At 40.4% G+C, this 25,000-nt stretch overlaps 1 protein-coding gene across 2 annotated transcripts in view; it reads right to left on the reverse strand.

Moving 5' to 3' along the window:
* Window positions 1-25,000, reverse strand: part of ndst1b (N-deacetylase/N-sulfotransferase (heparan glucosaminyl) 1b) — an 88,636-nt gene that overhangs the window by 29,139 nt on the left and 34,497 nt on the right. For both annotated transcript variants that reach the window (XM_017492063.3, XM_047161760.2), the window contains exon 3: window positions 1,776-2,751. In XM_017492063.3, the coding sequence (XP_017347552.1) occupies window positions 1,776-2,324 (549 nt within the window). In that variant the 5' untranslated portion in view covers window positions 2,325-2,751. The remainder of the gene's footprint in view (window positions 1-1,775; window positions 2,752-25,000) is intronic.

Genomic DNA, 25,000 nt, shown 5'->3' on the forward strand with positions numbered 1-25,000 from the left:
GACAGGGAAGTGAAGTTTCTCAGAAGAAAAGACAGGAGACTACCAGCCAACCATAGGTGCTGTAGATGCAGAGCTTTGGTAGAAACTCTTTTAAAAAAAAATTATATCTGAACTCTGAATGAATGCTGCTCTAATATTCCTTTAAGTCAGGTTCAGGACAAGGGCTACATCACTGCTAAAGCTCCTGCAGAAGATCCATTAAGGAGGAGGAGCTTAAGTGGGATCAAATTTGTTTAAAACTTTACATCATATAATTAGGGTGACAAGAACGCACCGTGTCCTCCCAAAGCGCAAACAAACCATTTTCAACGCAAAGCTTAACCATAATTAAGACAAAAAGAAACCGGTAATATTGACTGGTTAAATAATTAATTAATTACATTCTCACCCTGTTTACTAAATTTCATACATTTAGTCATTATTTGTTTAGAAATTGGGAATTTCATATTGTAAACTCATTTCTAGGGCTGCAACTAATGATAATTTTCATAATCATTAGTTGGCCAATTATTTCCCCCTGATTAATCAGATTGGGGGGTATGGTCAATCTTTCAGTACTATTTTCTCATTTATTTAAAATAATATACAAACATAAACTTCAGACTGAAACTTTATACAAATGTTTGTCCGATTATATAAAACTGAAAAGAACCCAATACACACAGACGCACGCCAGAATATATATTATTAATTTAGGACTGTTGTTTAATTCAGTGATTTTTGTGCATCCATAAAAATAATGCATAAATACTTATATATAACATAAAATTATATAGAAGTTTATATTGTATAACAGTATTTATGCATCATTTTTATAAAAGGTAATGTTGACAGTAAACAGTAAACTGAAGAAAGTCATTGTCGGTGAATCTGGGTGTTGGGCTAAAGCTAGCGGTGTCACATTAACATTACGTGCATATGACGTCATGCATCATCGACTAGGAAGCGGCTTATACTTCCGGTTAGTAAAAAAAACGCTAGTGTTCCTTTGAGACGATATTACCTGGGATATTCTTTGGGACACAACTTTAGTATTTACTCCCCAAAGCATGTGTTTGGAACACAAGTCACATAATGAGTAAACGCACCCGGTGCTGCGCTCAGACTGACTATTAGATTATGAGATTCATCGACAATGATTTTCATAATCAATTATTATTGATTTTATCGATTAGTTGTTGCGGCTCCACTAATTTCCGATCAAAAATCTGTTCTGTTCATGGATTACCCTGATATTTGTCTGTTATGTTGCTTAGCAACCAAAGCTTACTGTTAACATTGCATTGAAAAGAAATGTTTATAGCAAAATATTACTTATAAACAATTTACTGAACACTCCAGTTTGAGTCGTGCCTAAGAACGTCCTTACATGTGATAAAATCACTAGCACATGCCCGCTCGTGGCTTGTTGCTCTTTTAAATATCACTTTATGACAAATTTATTCCTTCTCAGTGGACAAGAGCGCATTTTGGTCAATTTAAAATTCACCCAGAGAGATGTTGTTTCTCTGCTTTTTCTTCAGTAGAGTCAATTCAGGTGTGGGCATGCAGTCAGGTGGTACAACTGTCTATGATGATTGGTCAGAGCAAAAAAAGGCAGAATTGTTTGTTTTATGCAATTGTTGCATGTGCAATGTTGCAGAATCGCATAGCAGTTTTAATACGAGATTTTTTTGTGCAGCCCTAGCAAAATTTTTTCTGCCACATACGTCAATTAATCTGGACAATCCGTTTTTAAATGTAATTAATGATCATTTGTAATGGTAAATCCTCACCTTGAAGAAGCCAACGATGCCCACTCCATACTCCACACAGTACTTATCGAGAAGTTCTCTATTCCAGGCATCCAGGTTGACATACTTGAGGATATTCTCATAAATGACCAATGTGAAGCGGCCCCGGTTCTTGTCGGTGAGCGTAGGCATGTCGCCCTTACCAGGGGCGATCTCAATCTGGTAGCGGAAGCGTCCTGATTCCAAGATGGCCACGATGTCCTGGCCCAACTGTGAGTAAAGACTCTCCACAAAAACCAGAACCACAGGGTCTGTGCGGGACGTGTCTGCTGGCTTGGCAGTTCTTGCAGGAAGTATCCTGGCTGACGGAGCAGAAGGGGTGGCGGCTTGAGAATCCTCCCAGTCAGCGGTGCCGTCGTCAACGCTCTCCACCCCACCGACGCTTGCAGGCTCCAGCTCCCGCTTGACCCCATACAGAAAGTAGGCTGAGATGAGCACACTTACCATGCAGAAGAGGAACAGCAGCAGTAGGCTGGTCTGCAGCGTGAGCTGCCTGTAGAGCCGTCTCACGCGTCCACACACCAGCATCATCACCCTACTACCACTTGTATGAGTAGATACACCGTCCTCGAGTCACTAACAAATCAAGTCCATCATATAATCGCACAAACAAACGGGTGGGCTGAAGCAGAGATCTTCCATGATGCGTACCATCATGTCACCATTGCAGAGGGCAGGAGGACTGGTGCGGGCAGGGGACAGCATGGGCGACGGTGGGCTTTCACTCACCTTCAGAGATGTGTGCTGCCCATCCCCATGCACCAGCAGCCCCCTGCCCAACACCCTCACACCCCTCCTGTTCTGCCCTCTCTAAGTTCTTATCTTCGGAGCCAGTGTGGAAAGGATGATGGTCAGGAGGCTGGGTGAAGCAGATTTCTGGAGGACAAACTCGTCTCGCGGGTAAGAGATCTCCGGATGGGTCATGCCCAAAGAAATGTGACCGAGATCTTCATTTGGTCTGCAGAAGAAACAAGTAGAACAAACTGTTACCAGAGGGAAAAGAGCAGTTTATTGAAATTTATTTTCCAAACACTGAGGTGTGCTCCTATTCGTATATATATGCAGTTAATCTGAAAGAATGGTCATTTACAGAAATTTCAGGGTAATACTTTGTTGCTAGGTCGCCTAGTTTTTACCAACTGCGCAACCTGAGCGTAGACAATGGATCCTTTCATTAAAAAGTAAAAGGATCTATGAAGGCAACGAATGGATTACAGGATAATGGGGGTGGCTTGCATTGATTAGCTGCGGCTTTAAGAATGATCCTCATTCTCTATGCACTTCAAAAGTGCAAATGCCATCCTTTTCATCTCAAATGAAGCACTGAATACAAAATGCGGCACAGGTAAGTTTATAAAAAACAAAACAAAAAACAAACAAACAAACAAACAAACAAACAAAAAGATTTAGACCAACACTGACTAAAAGAATGAAGTCGGGAAATAGAAAGGTCTCTAAGAGGGCATGGAGAATAGACACAATAAATCGACTAAAAGAAATGCGACATAGAGCATTTGCCATTAAGGGCTTGTGATATATTGCCTCCACATGCGTTCTTTTCATCCCGGCCATGCTTCCGCTGTCCTACCTGAACCTGCTGTATGGTTTGTGCAGAACTCGAGAACAGAAACCCCAGCAAAATGCTTGAATCCCCTTTATTACACTTTCTAATCAAAATATAAAAGGCCTGCTGTGCAAACCTTTTAGTGATTCTGGCTCCTGTGATGTCTGCAGTCTTTATTTTTTTGTCTGACTTGGCATACAGCTTTATGCACACATGGCTGTCGCACAGGCCTGCAGGTCGTTTAACTACAGAGAGGTGTCAACAATGGCGCAGAGACTAAAGCAAAGCGACAAGATATGTCTTGTTTTCAGGTGAAATATAGGTCCACTTTCAAAGGCATCACAGCTATCGACGTAATGTGTGGGTTATGGAACAAAGAATCAAAGCGTTTTCATGTACGGAGAGAAAAGAAAGAAAAAAACCCCATTAGTACCAAAGCAAGAGCAAGAGCACAAAGATGACGAGGATGAGAAAAGCTATTTTTTCCACTTCAAAAGAAAGTACGAGCCTGTAACCCTTCAAATTCGCAACCTGAAATCGTAGGCTTGAGAGTTCGGAGTCATTTTCTGTGATCAGATATCCCCATCAGGTGAACGTGGAGGGATTGCGTGGGACTTCTGAAGCAGGGCCAAAATTCCACAAGGGATAGTCTCTATGATGCCCACGATTCCCAGACATCAGTATTCCCTCCCTCTTCCACCCAAGGCTTAATCTCAAACCACAGTACCTGTCGTTGGAGCTCTATTGTGTTGACTAGAGGAACAAGACCAGCAGTCTGAGTGTCGTCAGAGGTCAGATTACAGCTCCAGAGCTTTCCTCATTCACGGGCTAGGTCTTTAATATGCATCAGTCACCTCAAGCTGAGACGGTGGAGCCGGCCTTTTGTGCCCGCCATTCTCTTAACAGTAAGAATTCAAAGGCACTAACCATGAGCAAGAGAAAGGACAAGCTACACCATATTTATAATAAATAAATAAATAAATAAATAAATAAATACATACATTAAAACCCTGAGGATAACAAACACACCGAACGGCTTCACTTAAAGAGAGATCTAGACTTGATCTAGAAATGAGCAGGATGCATAAAGATTTTTATTTTTCTCAGAGATATATTGCAAAAGACAGAAATGATTGGTAAAACAGCAACAGTAAAAGATAAAAGCACAGCATTGTTGAATATTAAAAAAAATATATATATATATATATATTATATGCTGATCTGTGGAAATATAAATAAAACCAATATATGCTGAAGCGTTGAGACATTTAAAAACGAAAACCTTGACATTTACAGGAGCGTCCCCCATCTTCCATAGCAGATCTTTTCGTCCCAGATCTTTTCTTTTCTTTCTTTTTTTTTTGTCCAACACCGCTTTTGAAAGAAACCTAGGTGACATGAAACCCATTTTCTGATGGCAGAATAGCTTTAACACGCATGTCTCAAGGGCATAGCACACTGCAGCATACCTTCATTTAGTGCAGCTAATTCTACACCGTGAGGGTTAGCTCAAGTTTGAAAACATGATCTACTTTATCTACTTTGCACCTGCACAATAAGAACAAGGGCATTTAAAGCAGACCTGCGAACGACAGTCTACCTTCTTACTTTTTAGCACTACAGCGGGCTCAGAGTAGCGAAAATGGTGAAAAACATCTAATTATCTCTGCGTCTTTTTAGATTGTAAAAAACGTATGATATGAACAGAAATGGGGAGGGGGGGGGGGGGGGGGGGGAGGTTTGAAAAACCTGCGGTCTATTTTAGTACTCTTCATCAGTTCCGGTAGAAACTGAGCATCTGTTTCGTAGCTGTTCAGGTTTGCACCCGGTCTCCAATTAAAAGGTTACGGAGAAAACAGGCTGCGGCTATATAGTCGGCGTCGCCTACCATCAAACCAAACTTGACAGGACATAAAGAACCCTTACATTCGACAAAATGAATTTCCCAGAAAGTGCAGAAAAGGAAGAATGTTTTTTTTTTGGCGACGACTTGAATGACTGCATTAGCAATTAAAGTGGAGAAGAAGAAAGCAGACAAAGATCCGGAGTCGTCAAGGCTTTCCTGTGCCTCCTCAATCCTTTCCTTTCTTGTTTTTTTTTCAAAGCGAAGACATGGTGCTGACTGACTGGCGGGATAAAGATTCAATGAAAAAGGGAACACGCTTGAGCGGCTCAGAATATCAGTGCGGCACTGACTGCTGTTCAAAGCCACTGGACGATTTCTGGGTTTCTGGACCAAGTGTGTGTGTGCCAATGTGACAGCAGCTGGCAGTTAACCTTGGACGCTTCACCACAAAACTGATACTGATTTCTCCCAAACCTTGCCTATGGGCAAACCAAAGAATTACTAACTCAAATGGACACATTTTTTTTCCTGGAGCTGTGATAACGGCAACTGTGGGACTGGCACCAGTGCTTTCACTTTTGCTCTTTCATAAAGAGTTATGGTTATTCGTAAACCAGGTCCTGTTATACCTGTACCTGCTGCCCTGCACACTGCACCTACACACCCACATATAATAATGACCGAGTCATTTCTTGGCCAATAAATTGGGTCAGGTGTAATGGGAAAACAGCATACAGGACCAGCTGGGAGTATTCAAGGGCCACCGACCGTCAAGGACACGCCAAAACCTGACCATGGCAATACACTATTTCTCCATTTATGATGCGTCTTTATGGATGGATCATCATAAAGTTGGAGTTTCTCTTAATAATCATAGTCATAAAAAGAGACATGATTATCATTAAGATGCTAAGGTGTGGAATCTTTAACAGTGCTGCCAGCATCCTAGAAAATCCTAGCAAGCATAAAGGGAAAAAAAAAACAATGTTGGAAAAGATGTCAAGACATGCACGAAAAAACTGTATGAAAACTAACAATAAGGTAAAATTGATAAAATCACTACTGCTAATTAGCAGCTCACCCCCCCCACCCCACCCTATCTAAACCTACCACAGTTCGATCTTCTAGCTTTCTACTGTCTCATGAATTCACACAGGTCAAAAGGTCACCAGTGCAAAGTGAAAGGCTACAAGAAGCATCCTCTTCCCTTCAGTGAAATGGCTTTTCCTCTGGTTGAATTGTATTCACGTTTGGTCTGCTGCTTTGGTGCAGATGAAACCCCAGTTTTCAGACTGTAAAGAAGGGCTTAAAGTCATAAATGATGAGGCTAAACCACAAATCGTGGCATCAATGTTTTCAAAAGGCTCTTAATTTTAATACGGGTATTTAGTGACGTCTTGTTTTAACTGTTGAGGAGAGTACATTACAGGGCTGAAGGACTCAAGTCCGGTCTAGAGCTGTTTCCTGTATAGACTTGGACTCATCTCGGTCTTAGGCATTGGTCTTGCTAAGAATGGTCTTGGTCTTAACCAAAGGTTTGTAAAAATAAATAAATAAATAAATAAATAAAGGTGCAGAACGTAACTCCTTCTAGAAAACAAACTAATCATTAGTTGAAGTAAAGGCTTGGCCTCGAAAAGGATTTGATGGTTTTCAGTCTCGAGCTTGACACGATCATCTGGACTCCATCTTGACTTGGCCTCGACCCCCTTAAGACACTGCCTTAGCTAGTCCTGGGCTCTGCGTTCTCTTGGACTTGAAAAGCAGTCTGGACTACAGTCCGAGTACTGCAACACAATGACTATGTCTGAATGGAAATTACCCAGAGAAAAAAAACTACTATAATTTTGTAAAGCTTACGAATCACCATCTGGAGATTACGTTATTGGCCTCAGCAGTAATTGGGAAACATTCTCATTACGCTCAGACTGAAAAAGTGCTTCTGAAGATCTTTAATTCAAGAAAATTAAATTCTTCTGAGCTAGAAATGAATCCAAAAACCGAAAAAATACAAACAGAATAGGCTCATTGAAGAGTTTTTTGCATTCGTCTCTTTAGACTGAATGCAAGCGGACTGTTGCGTCTGCCAATCTGAAACCTCCCCAAAATAGAGTAATCTTTTCAACCACTACAGAAGAATATTATAGTGCGAAAACAACAAGAAACATGTCCCTTGTTAAATCATCTGTACATTCATGCTGCACAGACTATATAAAAGAAGACTTGTATTCACAAGAGCAAAACAGCAAACCATCCAGACATCTACAAGATGATGCCAATATCATGAGAACCTATTATTCTCTGCTAGAATGATTTACAAGTATTTGCCTGTTTATGGGGTTTAAGGTCTTTTCATGCACTAATGGTTTTTGTTTTTCCATGGACTACACGAGAGATGTTGCTGACAGAATTGGGGCAGTTGGTGTCGGGTGTGAGCGTTAGGTGTGAGTGCTGGGACTGCTGCAGGACTACACTGTGGTCTCCTCACACCAAATACTGACGTGCTTTCCCAACAATTTATTTACAGATTAATACATTTAATACCGATTTCAAAGTCTTTCCATAATTCAAGCACGTTGAAGCTTTTCTACTAGTCAAATTTTAAAAATAATAATCCATGCACTTCAGGCAAATTGTGATCACATTATTTGTTATATTATGTTGTCCTCTATTAGCACAATACCTCTTATAGAGAAATTACAACATACAAGGTTATGTTTCTCTGTTTAAGCACAAGCAAAAATCAATCCACGAGGAATCAAAGATGGCTTACGGGTTGATATGGGTAATAATAGGAGACCTTCTTTTCATCAATAATTATTCTGATTTAAAACCGACATGTCTTTAAATACAGCTACTCAGTTACCCTGAAGTAGTTAACTGTAAAAAGAGCAAATGAATGAAATGCCCTTAGATGGTCACATCTTATTTTGAAAAGGACATGGAAAGGACACTGAAACAAAAGAACAAGGATATAAGGACTGTAAAATGTGACATTAATTCCGTGAGAAAGAAGCGGAGAAATAAATTGACTAGCAGAGTCAAGCAAAACATGGCTTTATTCTGCAGTTTTTTTTGGTTCAACCATGACCTCGTACAAATCCTACCCTCTTCTAAAGAAATAAACTTTTTTTCCCCTCCTCAACCAAAGGAATGAATGGATGGAAAAGGGAATCATCTGCAGGAAGACACAGCCAAATACACACAGAAGAAGCAATTTTTACTGCTAACGAGCTACTACTGTAGAGCAAGACCCGCCTCTGGGATTGGGACTTACATGTTCTAAAAAGCATTTAAAATGGACGATCACGAAGATTTGAAAAAAAAATTCCAACAATTGTGATCGTCTTCCCCGAAATGACAAACTACAACGTTAAAACGAGAATATCTCCGAAACGATTTTGTTATAGTAATTTTTCTGAGTTGTAGCATCATATCAGAGTCCATAAGACTAAGAGACGGGTATCCACACACTTGAAATGTGACCTGTAGAAAGGAAATCTATAAGCGTTTGAGATGGCTACATTTTAAGTGCTGAAATGAGGCTAATTTGGGGTTGTTTTTGGCCTTCTCCTCCGCCAGACACTCATGCTCATAATCGCATTGGTGATTTCATTCTACATTTGCTCAATTGCAATGATGTCCTGCTAGGTTTGAGCGTTAGATGCTCAACAGCTTAGACACTAGACAATCTGGACAAGGTCAGGGGAGTGTAATCCTAAATCCCTAATCCTGTTTATCTCGACTGGACCAAATGTGTACACAAATGGCAGATAGATGCATATCGAGTGCACTTTGTAGCAAATGAGAAAACTTGGTGTTGAAGCTGTAAATGCTACCGTTTAAAGCAATCATAGGTCTTTAATTACTGACAAATGCATAGAATCTCATATCAGTGACCTGTTGAGGCATGGCAGCTTACATAAAAAAATAAATAAAAAAAAATCAGGGAGATCTGCACTTGGTGCTGTGTCATGTCACGGTGTTAAGAAGTGCAGGAGCCAGAGGACATCAATCTCCTTTGTAAGCTCTTAACATCTCTCCAGCCTCAGGCTATATTCACTCTGGCAGGCTAGTCAGTGTGTGTTGGACTTTATCCTGAGCGCGTCTGTGTGCTCTCACACCCTGCCTTCCACACACATGGCACTTGGTCCAGTGTGCTGGTAAACAGTCTCGCCGGCCTGCACGCAGTGTGCCGCCACCGTTCTATCGCTCTTCCATCTGTGGCTAACTCAGGGACAAGCGGACTTGGCACGGAGCTTACACAAACACCCCACGCACAACATGGACAGCATTCAGCCTGAGCCATGTACACGGTACACTGCTTATCTAATGTCCACTCTCATCAGCGGGCTCAATCTCGTGTTGTGCTGGTACCAGCAGGCCACAAAATCCCCAATCACCTGACCCTGGGGATGGTGGATTATAGAAAAAAAACAGGAGGTGTCCTACTTGACTTTGGAAAATTAGGGTGGGAAACTAGGTAGTGGAGAGAAAAACGGTACAAGAGGGGGAAAATCTGAGAGCACTATTAGAAATGCCTTTATTTTGCATTCTATTCTTAATTTATTAACCCTCTACTGCATTAATTATTACATTACATTATATTCACGTAATAAAAAAATATATATTTTTTAATTGTGGGGGGGGGGGTTAGTTGGTGAATTGTTGCCATAAGACAATATGCAATGGTGAAAAGTATCATATAGTCAAAAATAACACAATGTATGAGATTACAATTCCAATTACTGCATTTTCCAGACTATAGGTTGCAGAGGGTTTTTTGGCACCTAGTAAGCATGTAAAATCTTCGACAAAGGAGTTGTAAATGTGGATGGATTTACTCAAAATGTAATGTATAAATGTTAAAATACATACAAAATTTGATCCAAACATGTTTTGGGTGAAGTTTCTTTTAAATTCTCTCTCTTGAAACATAAAATTTAGAAAATAAAAGGTGCAATTGCAAAATGTCCCATTACGCTGAATGGGAAAAAATGTAAATATGTGATTAGAGAAGTGTACAGTGTCTGTTTGCTATGTAGGCATGTTTTAATTCATGAACGCACATACCACAGTTCCATTATCGCATGTTGTTGCTATATGGCAACAATGACTTTTTACTAACAGAATATTCAAAATATATAAACTTGTTTAAAAATAAATTAAATAAACGTTATATTATCTTAGTGTTGCAACTTTTTCCTTTAAATAGTTTGGCTGAAATATTGAAATATTAACCAAATATTAAGAGTCCTCCAATGACCTGCACTGTATCATGTGACATGACATTTTTGTGTTATGTCTAAGTTAAAGCCCCCTTTTTCCCCCAGTTATTTACCATAGGTAAATAGTTTTGTATTATCGCCTATCAAAAAATTGGGAGATAAATTAATTGTTGCCATATGGTATTTTTAATACCATGCAGTAAAAGTTTAAAAAAAAAATTACACTACAAATTACATCATCAGCAATAACCTGAATGAACAGTAGTTTGGTATACTTTGGTAGTATTTGGTACATCCCCCATTTGCTTTAACGATAGCATGAACTCGAGTTAGCATGGACTCCACACATCTGTGTAAAACCTGACGATCCACGTTAGACTGTTAGATCGAATTCTTCAGAGCGTCGCCTGAACATGTGCTTCAATGGGAGGAAAATCTGGCCTTTTGTAGTCAAAGAGTCAATATCACAATATTGCAGAATACATATATAAGATATATGTAAATACACAAGGTCCTGAAAATGAAAAAAAAAAAAATTCTAAACTTTCCAGTTTTAAATGAAATAAAATAAAAGTCAGATTTTCAACGTGGACCCCACTGTAGGTGTTTATTCCCTCAGAAAAGTGTTCCCGAAACCAATATCCACCTCCAAGAAGCTAAACCCAAATTTAACAGGTGCTGCCCAAAGGCATCTGTAATCATCCAAAATTAACCAATCACTGAGACTCCTGGCAGTCCAAACAATAAACTGATGGGAGGAGAATCTAAAACTGTGCATGTTAGATATGCAGCTCAGATTCTAGCAAATCATTATTCATATTGTTTTCATAATAGATAAAGCCACACCTTCTACTCCGAGTTACTCAAGCGTCATCGAGAGCCGGGCTGGATTAAAGCGAACAGCCGAGCAGAGCTTTAGTCAGCCCCGAGATACACGTTTGATGCAAAAAATACCTTTTAGATGTCAGTCTGAAGGAGCTGTTGTACGTGTTTGACAGAGAAATAAAAACAAAATCAATGAGCTGTCAACCTGAAGCAGCTCTTGTCTCTGTTTTGGTGCAGAGATGAGCACTTCTTTGACTCAGATGCTTATAAAGCCATCCTTTCCTCTGACAATCTAAAACAATGATCAATGCTGATATTTAACCGAACAGTAAGTAGTGTCCTCCTCAACCTAGGGGTCGTGACTCCACTTGGGGGGGGTCACTTGAGATGCAGACGAGGTCACAACCGTCATTTATAAAATGTAGTTCAACTTGATTTATGGAAGATTTAAAAAATGTCAGTTTATTAAATTTCCTTATACTACAGCGCTGTTGAATTCTCGATTCTGATTGGCTGAGGTGTGCAATTATTTTTCAGTAAACGCACAGCAAAAGTAGTTCCAGTCAGGTCTTGACCACATTACAGCTCCAAATGACTTCGCCAAGTTAACTTTAAATAACAGAAAAGTTTGCCTACTGTCCACCACAGCACACAGATATAACAACAAACACAATGACAGAAAACGACGAGTTTACAGTAACATTTAAGGAATAATTGATGACAGGCTGTGGAATTATTAGAAAATAATTGAGCCACTGATATGCAGTTTATATATGTATATATATATATATATATATATATATATATATATATATATATATATATATATATATATATATATATATATACATATACATACACACATATACATATATATATATATATATATATATATATATATATATATATATATATATATATATATATATATATATATATATATATATATAGAGAGAGAGAGAGAGAGAGAGAGAGAGAGAGAGAGAGAGAGAGAGCGCATGTGTGGTAAGCCGGTGAGAACAAGAATCAAAAAAATTTATTTATTTATTCTTTGCATTCTCCTCTTGGCGTTGTGGCCGCATTACCACCTCCGGGTGTGCATTACTTTCTAATGATTCCATGGCCCGTGAATTCAATAATTCCTTACTTAACCCTTCATTCGACTTGGTTTCAATATCAAGAGGAGCTCCTTGAGTGAGTATGAGCTGACATCCATTCCCATTCAACATTAAATGTATATATAAAAATAACCAATCCAAACAAATATATACATGCACAGTCAAGTCCCTTTAAATGTAAACACTGGAACAAATTAATTATTTTTTCCACTGTGATAACCGAGCCACCATTTTGTTTTGCTGGTATCTGCTTTGTAATCAAAGCCTATCTTTCAAAGGACACTGACTGGCCAAATGGAATGCAGCATAAATTATTAAATGCTAATCGCGTTAGGTTTGTAGCTTAGTGGCTTCGATTTCCGTGGTTGGGATATGAACTTTAAACTGTTTGCCATTATACCGTGAGTCTAGACTGCAGGGAAGGTTTAAGTAGGCTCGCAGGTCTGAGTTGATCTGTAAACTTGCCCTTACCTCATCCTGAATTCCCATGGCGTGTTTGCACCTGCTTCCTACAAGTGCACCTTTTCCTTTCCCTACTTCCATTAGTGCGAACCCAGCAGCACGAATTCCCAAAATAAAACTGTGTTTTCATGGTGGCATTCTGAGGAACACAAAAGTGCTTACGCAATGTCTGCTTTCTCGCAACAAGCATTTTCAGGAGTTTTATTTAAAAAAAAAAAAAAAAAAAAAAAGTTTTGATTTGTAGTCAGTCAGCTCCTGTACGAGTGTCCTCAACAGCCATGCAGCAGAGGATAATTGGCAGAGGTGTGCATCAGCTAGTGATTGGAAACAAGGGCTACGTTACATGCTAGGCCCAGATGCTTGGGAGCACCTTCGTCCCACTCCTCTTAATTAGGCTGCACAACACGGCAAGCACCGCGGCTATTTTTAGACTCTTATGCTACCGAAGGCACACGAAAGAGCTCAAAAGGGTGGGGGAAGAAAGAGAAAGAGAGAAACAGAGGCGTTGTTTTAGAGGACAGTGACACCGCCGACTGCTCTATTCGCAACACCGTGTGGAAAATACAGCAGTTTCTGTTGCAGAAATAACTGTTCATGAAATATTAACACTTCGTTTTCAGATGTCACATGTTGTATGCTGTGCTACATATAAGGAGAAAAACATTTCAGCAAAGTGTATAAAAAAAAAAAAAAAAGTAAAGCTCATGTGGTTGCGCAACCCATACCTAAAGTATCTGTATCAAGTCTGCGACTCATCAACATCACAAGACACTGATATCTTTGATATCCAGCTAAAACGCTCTGCCAAGCCTCGACAGCAGCCGCTGTCAGTTTGAGGCTTGCTGACTTCAGATTCGCCTTCAATAAATGAAATGCATGCCTAGCTGGATTTAAAATCAGAAGATTTGGCCGGTTTGAAAATTTTCCACTTTTTTCCCCCCACCCTGATTAACGCCGAGTGCACGCTACATGGGTTTCGAAATCTCCAGAATCGCCGACCTGCTCCCAGTACACGACTAATCTCTCGCGGTCAGTTATTTGCTGGACAGAGGGTTATGCACACTACACAGGTGCTCACAGACAAGGGTCACACACTAGGGATGTCATGATACCAAAAGTACACGATACTCAATACCAAAGTCAATACCACGGTGTGGTATAAAGATAAAATTTTTAAAATAAAATTGAAAAGTACTGGAGGACATCGTCCTCTGGCTGATACTGGAAGAGAGAGAGAGTCTAATTGGCAAGCAAACTTGTCGCCGTCTTCTGTAGTTTTTCCTGTGTGCTTGTAGGAGTTCTTCTTCTTCACCACTTGTGGACCGATTAAAACACTTGGGCGTATTTGCTGCCCCATCAGCTCCGGAAGAATTACAACCTTGGTATCATTACCCATGGTACCTACACCACCGCAGAAAAACAGTAGTGTCACACTTTAAGAATGCTGGTACTGACTTGGTACCGAAGTATCGGTTCTCGTGACATCCCCATCACACACTATGTGACAGATGTCTATCATACGGTTTTGTGACTATTTTGCACAGAAGCAAAAAACAAACAAACAAACAAAGAGAAATGTTGAGAGAGGATTGAGTTGGAGAGGTGGAAGCATGATGATCGTTTTGCAAAAGAGAACTGAAGGTAGGGTATATAAAAAAAGAAGAAAGAAGCTATTTTTATACCGTGTCATGTTTGCTTTTATTTCCGCTGTTCCTAACAACCATTTGGGTACAATACACTGAACAATTTCAAACGGAAGCATTATTATTGTGCTTACATTTTGTCCCGCCCACACGGCCGATAAACTGGATTCAGGTATCTGCTGCGCGTGACCGTGCATTCACCAAGCAAATCAAACATGCTTGAAAATATCAGAGCCTCTGCTACTGTTCGCAGGCTGAGGAAATTGTGCACACTACACAAGCGATACTGTGTGACATGACGTAAGCCTAGTGTGTGGTGTTGCACAAAATGGCAGCTATCTCTATCCTCAAGTAAGGATTATTTGCAGTCCGTATTTCCCAGAACATTTCCCCCAGCGATCACTCTGCTAAAAGTTTCCACCTCATTGGTCGATAAAACTTTACAAATTCCAGCCTGGCCTTTCTGTTCTGGCTGCTGATGAGATGTTGACATTTGTAGTATAAAATCTGTATTTCTCCTCATGAATACTTGACAGAATGGTGAATCGTGATCATTTCTGTGATTCTCTGCGATTTACTTCGCATGCTATCTCAAAGTCAAATGAAATCCCAAATATTGAGCAAGGAATATATTCATTTCTATTAACACATTTAAGGTATTAGTCACCTAATGGGTTACTATCTGTGACAGATTCACATGTTCTCCCCGTCTCTGTACAGGTTCTTCAGGTTTCCTCTGACCTCCCAAAAACAACCCGAAGAAGAATGGTTCAAGTACAAAACGCATGTATAAATATGTAAATTCTCCTGTCTTGCACCCAACATTCCTAGGATAGGCTCAGGATCTACCACAACCCTGACCAGGATAAAGTGGTTACTTAACTTAGGATGGTACCGCTTGAAGTACCATGAAATATAGTTTTGGACCTCAATTCCACATTCACATTCTCGCTGTGGTTGCTGGGACTACGGTTGCTGTTATGGCCTTGAGACTGCAATTACCACATGCAGGTTTGCACTCAGGTCTCCTTTGGTGAACAACAGTCCTTTAGTTCAACAAAGACTTAATAAAAAAACATAATGAACTGTCTTTTACTTTCACACTATTCGTTGTTACCCAGATGAGGATGGATTCCCTTCAGAGTCTGGTTCCTCTCAGGGTTTATTCCTCATATCATCTTAGGGAGTTTTTCCCTTACCACCAGCTTGCTCAATTGGGATAAATTCACACACTTAAAATCTGTATCCTCTATTTATATATTTCTGAAAAGCTGCTTTGAGACAATGTCCATTGTAAAAAGCATTATACAAATAAAATTGAATTGAACTTAACGTACATACACTGGTTATTAGAAGGATTAAGCTTCTTTTGGCTCTTTCTCCAGACCAGCTCATCCTTTAAAGACATAGCCCACACCGCCGCTCCATGTGCCAGCGTCTTCCTCGCAAGGCCATTGCGAACACGCTGCTACAGTGCCATCAAGATGGATATAACAGATTGTGTAATCTCCCGCTCAGCCCCGTACACTATTGATCCGGGACGGCCGCACAACCGTCGGTTTAAATGTCGTGAAGTGCAGGTTTTTATTAACCGTGATTAGATTAGACGTAATATGATTGAGGCTAACTGGATTGCACTCACAGTGATGGAGCGAAGGGATGACAGATCTGAATTGCTGTCTAGAGTTTGGAGCCTAATAGGACGGCTGCATAAAAGCTCTGCTTAAGAGACAGTGACTCGCCTGTTTCTGTGGTTTTGCTCTTGCTTGCCAATTAGACTTGTCTATCTGACAAACACTTTTGTCTAGCTGACACTGGAGCCAGAAAAGCAAGAAAATAAATAATAACAATAAAATAAAATAACCAAAAAAGGAGAAATACTGCACATGTACAGTATCTCACAGGAGTACACCCCTCACATTTTTGTGAATATTTGATTATATCTTTTCATGTGACAACACTGAAGAAATGACACTTTGCTACAATGTAAAGTAGTGAGTGTACGGCTTGTGTAACAGTGTAAATTTGCTGTCCTCTCAAAATAACTCAACACACAGACATTAATATCTAAACCGCTGGCAACAAAAGTGAGTACACCCCTAAGTGAAAATGTCCAAATTACAAAGGTAAGTGTGTCTTGCCTACAGTGAAGCATGGTGGTGGAAGTGTCATGGTCTGGGGCTGCATGAGTGCTGCTGGCAGCTACAGTTCATGATTCGGTTTTGCATGAAGTTACGTATTAAGACAAGATTAGTTACTAGAAACGGGATTTCACTGTTAATGAGTAAAACCTCCCACCACAAACCGTAACAAATAAATAATTCCCGCTCCCAAATCAAGCAGACGCTGCTAATCAGTCCGTATAGGATTTCAGAGTTTAGGAGTTTTTTTGTGATTGTTGCGACCAAAAATGCTTGATTTAAAAAAAATTTACGATGAGTTTTGTGTGCTTTTTTTTGCGGACAACTACTTGAATTGGCGATCTTTCACAGTGATGTTTGTGGGTAAATGAGACCTTTTAGCTGTATTCATTTCGACGCACATGAACCAAAGAGGGGTTTGACTGAATGTGTGTTGTGATGACATCACATGATGAGTCTTGGCCCAAATCTGTGGAAAATCTGAGGAAATTTTTATTTTTTTTGAGGTAATCCTCGTTTCTTTGCTTGATTTTGTGTTCATTTATGCAATCGCGAAATCCTGAAAGGAATGAACGGAATGGAACAGTGCTTGTTTATGGTCAAATGATCATGACAACACAGGTTAAAAACATGTTATATTTGTTGTTACATTTTTATTTAATTGAGCGTAGTGCACACTACACGATTTTAACCACAATTTCCCTGTGTTCGCGTAGTGTGAATGGCTGAGCAACGAGATTTTCTCTGTCTTTTAATGACTGCAGAGGCTCAAATATTTTCAAGTATGCTTTACATATCTTACATTGTAAGATATTAATTGCATAGGGTGAACCAACAGAGCTTAGAAACAGCCAAGAGAGTCCGAGATTTAATCAAATCCATTTGTTGTCACGTGCAGAAGATCCCTGAATCCAGTTTATCCACTTATTACTGTAACAAAAAAACACAAGCACAATGATAATACGTCTATAAAAAAATTATTTGGCATGTAATACCCAAATAGTTGTTGGTAACAGCAAAAACAACAACATGACCCACAATATAAATATAACTTATTTTTACACTATGATTTACTACCGTTTCCTTACAAGCTTCCCCTGTTTTCAGAAGTAGTGCAGGAGCCGTTAGCTTGGGTTAAAATAATCCAGTGCTCTCTGACGTAACACGAGAACAGAGATGACATGGATTCAAAGAGGAATGTTGAGTGTACGGAGCACATGACTGGAGGCTTGGACTAAGTAACCAGGCTGGAATAAGATGATGAAAACGTGGCCAAGTTCCTCATTGTGGAGCCTTGCAGCAGGCAAAAATAACTAGTGTCAATCTTTTTGGCATATTCTATATGGCCCATGGCTCTTGGAAAATGAGAAGGGGAGGGGGGAGAAAAAAGAAACACGGGGTGAAGGAGAAAGATGGGAGGAGCAAAAGCAATGCAAAAAGGAAAGCCATGCATAATGCGTTATGTTGACATGAGCGGGGTGGGGAAGGACGGTGCGTTTACTCTATTGGATTTCAGTGGAAACAAATAGATTTGACCATCCCTGAGATTTATCACATCTACTACCATTTACATGGGGAGAGTTGTCCAACAGTTCGAGCTCTAATGGGCTCAGCCTTTATGGTACACCATGAAGGATCACAGCATCCTAAAGCTTAAATGTTTTTGTATTTTTTACTTAGTCACTCGATTAACAGTTGAAGAGGATCGGCCATTTTGTGTGTGTTCTCACTGCATTAAATTTATTTTATTTTTTCAACTTTCTTTGCATGTCTGGGCTACAACAGAATATGATGCTTCTAACTTAAGAACTTAAAAGATATAACTTGAGGCTATAGGAGACAGGAGGCACAGATGTCTCTGTACAAATAAGCACAATTACTCCCGTTTAGCTCTGATGCAATTATTCCTGTCTGGCTTTGATGCTAGGAATGTGAAATCTCTTTTTCCATGCACTCAGAACGGTGTGGTGTTTGCCAACATGTGGTGCTTTCAGCACTTTTTTTTTTTTTTGGGGGGGGGGGGGGGGGGGGGGGGGGTGAAATAATCAGTACTAAAGCAGATGGAGCAAACGTTAGCATGTCTACCTGAACTTGCCTGCTAATCCGTTTTCAAGTCAAAACATTCAGTACATCTCACAGCCCTGAAGCAGGCCAAAGTACCAAAAAAAAAAACCCTTTTGATTAGCTTTGCCTTTTGCCTGAACGCACTGCACTTTCATCTCTGCTTTGACACAGGAAGATAAGAAGTAAATGGAGAGCAAAATGCTCTCGGAGCTCATGACTTTTGGACTTGTTCAGGGTGAGACTCCACCTTTTGATCGTCACCTGTGTCCCAGAGCACCACCCCACTTAACTCCACTGGTACACTGGCACACGTCTTGTGCCATGATGCCAAGCCCTGCCAGCTATGCCAGATGGTTAAAGTCAGGGGTATAAACCTGTCCATGAGGAAAGCTCTGCATGTGCATTTACTACTGCAAAGAAATACTCACCATCTACCAAGAGCTGCACAGCTTGACAATAGTTTTATTGTTTGGTTTTAAGGCAGCCATATTTTATTATCTTCCCTATGGCCAAAAAGCATAGTCATCTTAATGTTTCCATGTAAGTACATCCATCCATCCATCCATCCATCTTCTGTACTGCTTATCCTACACAGAGTCGTGGGGATCTTGGAGCCTTCCCCAGGGGACTCAGGTCACGATGCAGGGGACATCCTGGGAGGGGTGGCAATCCACTGCAGGGCACAATCGCACACGCACTCACAAACTACAGACAATTTGGAAAACGCCAATCAGCTTACAATGCATGACTTTGGACTAGGGGAGGAAACCGGAGTACCCGGAGAAAACCCCTGAAGCACAGGGAGAAAGTGCAAACTCCACGCACACAGGGTGGAGGCGGGAATCAAACCTCCACCTCTGGAGGTGTGAGGCTAATATACAATTTATATATTTATATTATATTGAATGAATGAATGAATGAATGAATGCCTTTTATTGTCACTATACATATGTACAATGAAATTAAGAGCCACTCCTTTTTGTTCCGTGCAAACATATACATTCAATACACAAGAAGAATAAACAGATAATACACAGATAAATAAACAAGAGAAATAAACAAAATAAACAAACAAGATATACAATATATGCAAGATAGATATGCAAGATAGATAGATATTAGGGTGGATGGGGGAGGTACTATGAAATGCACAGTTTTGAGACAATATATACATATGCTGTGGACTCAGTACATGTGTTTGTTTATCATGGTAATAGCTTTCGGGAAGAAACTATTCTTAAATCTACTAGTCCTTGTTTTGATGCACCTGTAACGTCTCCCTGAGGGCAACAGATTGAACAGATCAAAGCCAGGGTGAGAACTGTCCTTAATGATAGTTTTTCCTCTGCTGAGGCAACGGGAAGTGTAAATATCCATCAGGGAGGGGAGAGGGCAGCCAATGATCTTCTGTGCTGCTCTTACTACCCTCTGAAGCCTCTCCCTGTCTGCTACGGTGCAGCTACCATACCACACCGTGATACAGTATGTCAGCAGGCTCTCGATGGACGAGCGGTAGAAGATCAGCAGCAGATTGGAGTCCAGATTGTACTTCCTGAGAACCCTCAGGAAGTGTAGCCGCGTTTGAGCCTTCTTGATAACCGCTGTGATGTTGTCCGTCCAGGAGATGTTTGCAGAGATAAGGATGCCAAGAAACCGGACGGTGTGGACCTTCTCCACACACTCACCATTAATGAAGAGGGGGGCCAGCTCCGTGTTGTGTTTTCTGAAGTCTACAATAAGTTCTTTGGTTTTCTTGGTGTTTAGAGTCAGGTTGTTCTTTGAACACCAGGCTGCCAAGTTTAGGACTTCCTCTCTGTAGGCTGCCTCCTCTCCTTTTGAGATAAGTCCGACCACTGTGGTGTCGTCAGCAAACTTGATGATAAGATTATTGTTGTAGACTGGTCTACAGTCGTATGTGTAGAGACAGTACAGGAGGGGGCTCAACACACAGCCCTGTGGAGAACCTGTGCTCAACGTGCGAGTGGAGGAGAGGTGGGGTCCGAGTCTCACTGTCTGGAACCGGTTGGTGAGAAAGTCCTTTATCCAGGCACACGTGAGGCGGGGGAGGCCAAGGGTGACAGATATTATATTATATTATATATATATATATATATATATATATATATATATATATATATATATATATATATACACACACATACACACACACACACACACACATACATATATATATGTAAAATGAGTAAATTCTGTCCAATTTTATACAATATGGCAAAAGGTTTGTGCTCACCTGACATGTCACACACATGTGGTTCTTCCACAATCCGTTGGGCCATTTATCAGTGTATCTGGGATCAGTCACATTTTCAACATCAGTTCGGATTGTATAACTCTGATCAAGGGTTTAGCAGCTCAACTTCATTTATGCAGCAGAGACTTAAATGATCATTTTCTGTTTGACTAAGCTTTTTCTGAGAAACACCATTCAAGAAATGCATGAGAGTTCTCACACTTGCATAACCAGCCACTTGTATAATGAGGTTTGTCAGTGCACGTGTCCTCAAACATATTTTTTTGACATCTCTTCAGGTTTTTAATCCCTAGCAGCAAGAATGATGGATGCCCTTTGAAGATTTGCATGACCTTGATTATTGGGAGCATCACATACGTAACGATCGGCTTCTCATCAGTCGGTCCATGACTCCTTAGGAGTCGATTTTAGAAAAGCGTGACAACCAAGTGATCCAAGGACCAAGTGGTCCTAACACAGATAGTACTGTGATGTCTAGCCCGGTATTCAGGCTATATCATGGGGATGAAGCAGCAAAAGCGGTGGAAGGAAATTAAATTAATAGTTCCTCTTGTGAACGCAGGTGAAGGATGGCTCTCGGTGAGCAGGCCTACGGACCTCGCTCTGCTGCAGTATGCCAAGAATACCTAATACACAACTCCATTATGAGAGGAAAAGAGGTTACTCAGCGAATCAGATGATTGAGTTGGGACCAGAGAGTGTTAGCAAAAAAAAGCAGCAAAATTTCCACTGAACTTTGCAAGAAAAAGAGTGGGGGAAGGGGGGTGGGGGGGTGGGGGGTGCGTTTTCTGTACCTGCCATGGCCTCTTTTCTTCCCTACATGAAGAATGTCGCTGTACTGAAAGTATACTTCTGGCCAGCTAGCCACTACAATGATTTATGAAGGGAGTGGAATTAATTGTTAAAGCGCTCATGAAACAGCTTGAGGGTCATAATTTAATTCTGTGTGGATGTATTTACTCTTGAAATAGTGTGTTAGGGCAGGATGTGTCAAGAGGTGCCAATAATTTTCCCATCACAGTGTTCCACACCCTCAAGTTGTTCAACAACAATCAAATTTTTATGAGGGAGCGCGATATGAAAAAATTTCCCTTTTCCCCCTTCCTTCATTTTTCCCCCTTGTTCCCTTGATTGAATATTCAGCCGTTTCCTTCCTTCTTCCTTCCTTTCTTTACTTGTATCCTTGTTCTTTCATTATTTCTTTTCCTCTTTCCTCCTTTCTGTCCCTATTTCCTTCCTTATTTCGTTTGTTCCTCCTTTCCCCACCTCACTGTCTTTCTTTCCCCCATTTTATTCCATCCTTCCTGTCATCTTTTGTTCATTTCCACCAGTTTCTTTACTTTTTTCCCCCCACCATTTCATTCAGTCTCTTTCCTTCCTTGTTTCCTTACTCGTATCCTTGTCCTTTTCTTCTGTCGTTCCTTGTTTCCTTTTTCTCCCATCTTTCCCCATTTCATTCCTCATTTTTCCTTTCCCCATTTAATTTCTTGCTTCTTTCCTTGTTTTTGTTGCTTCTTTCTTTCCATATTCCATCACTTCTTTCCCCATTTCATTCCTTGTTTCCTTCCTTCTTTCCCCGTTTCATTAATTGCTTCATTATTGTTTTGTTCCTTCCTTCTTTCCCTATTTAATTATTTTTCTTGCCTTCTTTTGTTCCTTGTTTATTTCCTTCATTGTTTCCTTTCCTTCTTTCCCCATTTCATTCATGGTTTCTTTCCTTCCTTCTTTCATTCCTTCCCCATTATATTCCTCATTTCTTTCCTTCCTTTTCCTATTTTTCCATGTTTCCTTCCTTCTTTCATTCTTTGTTTCTGTCCTTCTTTCTTTGTTTCTTTCTTTCTTTCTTTCCTTTCCTGCTTTTTATTCAGTTTTATTCTAAGTATAAGCACTTAATGAGAAATAAATGAAATGGTACAAGACCTGTTCCATTAGTTACTCATTACAGTGAGTGAACAGTTGAGTTATCAAAGCACTGATGAGAGAAAGGTTCATCACATTGTTGTCCATAATACCAAGAGACATGTACAAAATGATCTAGAGTATAAATTTTAAGCCCCTAGTGAGATTCTTGGAAGATTCTTGTTCCAGAGCGCGAACTTTGACATCAGGTACTTTTAGGTGTGAATGACTGTGTGTGAGTAAATGAGCAGATCTTTACACCAGCACTTGCACGTTGGCTCAAAACTGTTTTAACACCACAGGGTCAGTTCATCACGCTCAAAGGCTTTATATTTCTTTCCTCCAATCAGAGCAACGTTTTACAAGCCTGCCCCTTATGGCGCAGGGTTTAATCTGAGCAGATCTTCATGAAATCTGAATTAATCAGATGCCACCAGTCTTCCCTAACTGAGTCAGGCAACTGCATTTCATTTCTATTTTAGCTTCACTTATTCCATGCACGGTCTGTGGTGGAGTTGTCCTTGTTAGTTTGACAGAGCATATAAGAACGCTTCAGACAGGAAAGTACCCGAGAGCCTGACTTTGATGTATCGCTGAAAGAGCAAACGTTTTAGCTCCCGTTCAGGTTTGCGCAACAAATGATTATTATTACAGAACGGATGAATAAGACGAAGATGCAAGCAGAAAACAACCATTTCTCATCCATGATCAGCCAAATTAAATAATTTTGACCCACCATAATTGTGGTTCAATGAGTCTGGACTGAATATTTCTGTATTCATGCAATACTGGCCAGTAACAAACTGGTTGCACTGAGAAACCAGGCAGGTCTACAAATTTTAATAGGAGTGCTGATCAATACCAGGTGCTTGCTCCATTTCCAGATCCAAAAATGGACATAAAACAAGTTAAAGCACTTTCGAAAGTGGGTCAGAGTCCCATTGATCTTCAGCACCTGGCCAGTTGGGGTGGGGAGAAAAAAGGGTACATGGTTCTGGCAGATGACTTGCCCTGATCCCCTAGGTATTGCTCATAACAAGGAGCCTGATCCAATAGAGACGGAGCCGATCAATTATGTGAGCACCAGAGGAGCCAAAGGCCAGCGGAGCGGGCAGACGCCAGCAGCAGGCACAGGCTGGCATTCCTCCTGTCACAACCATGCTCCACATGGATACACACCATCTGGCAGACTGAAGTAAGCTGGCCAGGGTATCTAGAACACTGCTGCCCAAAGTAAGCTCTGGGATCCATCCCATCAGTCATCCTACTGTTTTAAATAAACGTCAGAGGGACTAATGTGGTGCGGAAAAGTCTATTAAATTCCACTTAAATAATTGTCTGTTGTACAGTATGTGCTATGATTTATATACAGAGCAGCTCCAGTAGCTGGCTCAGATGAGCGGAATCTTCATTTCCTCTCTCTCTCTTCATTCATGTAACACACCGACTACTAACAGGACTTCTTCAGCTGTGTGATTAAGATACTCGGCTGACGAGCTTGTCGACTGATTAATTACAGCACAATGACAAAACACAAAACTGTGATTAGTTTATACAAGTCCAGCAGTTGTGCTACAATGAATCAGGATTAGTCACTGTGACATAAGAGGTTATGATAATTGTCGATCTACGTTTAAAAAGTCCGAACCGATTTGTTCCATTTTATTGATCATTTGCTGTAGAATTCTAACATTATAGACTTGCATTTCGGTATGTCATGTCAGGTACTCAACCTACCTGATATTAACAGTCAAAGAATGAGTTTATAGCAGCCCTGTGAGGACAATAAAATGACGACGAGGCCTTTATTTGTCACATATACATTACAGCAGAATCAAATTCTTTTCTTCACATATCCCAGCATGTTGGAAAGCTGGGGTCAGAGCACAGGGTCAGCCATGACACGGCACCCCCTGGAACAGAGAGGGCTGAAGGGTTGAAGGCAGCTTGGTGGTGCTGGAGCTTGAACCTTCAACCTTCTGAGCAGTAACCCTTTGAGCCAACATGGATAGAGAATATCATTTTGCCCAATATAAATATACTTATCCCTAATAAATATACTTAACGTTTGTTATATCAAGAGCATGTGGGATGGGCAGGGCTTCCAGGAGAGTTAAAAAAAATCTTGCACAACTATCACTGATT

The sequence above is a fragment of the Ictalurus punctatus genome, chromosome 18 (assembly GCF_001660625.3).
Source record: "Ictalurus punctatus breed USDA103 chromosome 18, Coco_2.0, whole genome shotgun sequence".
Taxonomy (NCBI): domain Eukaryota; kingdom Metazoa; phylum Chordata; class Actinopteri; order Siluriformes; family Ictaluridae; genus Ictalurus; species Ictalurus punctatus.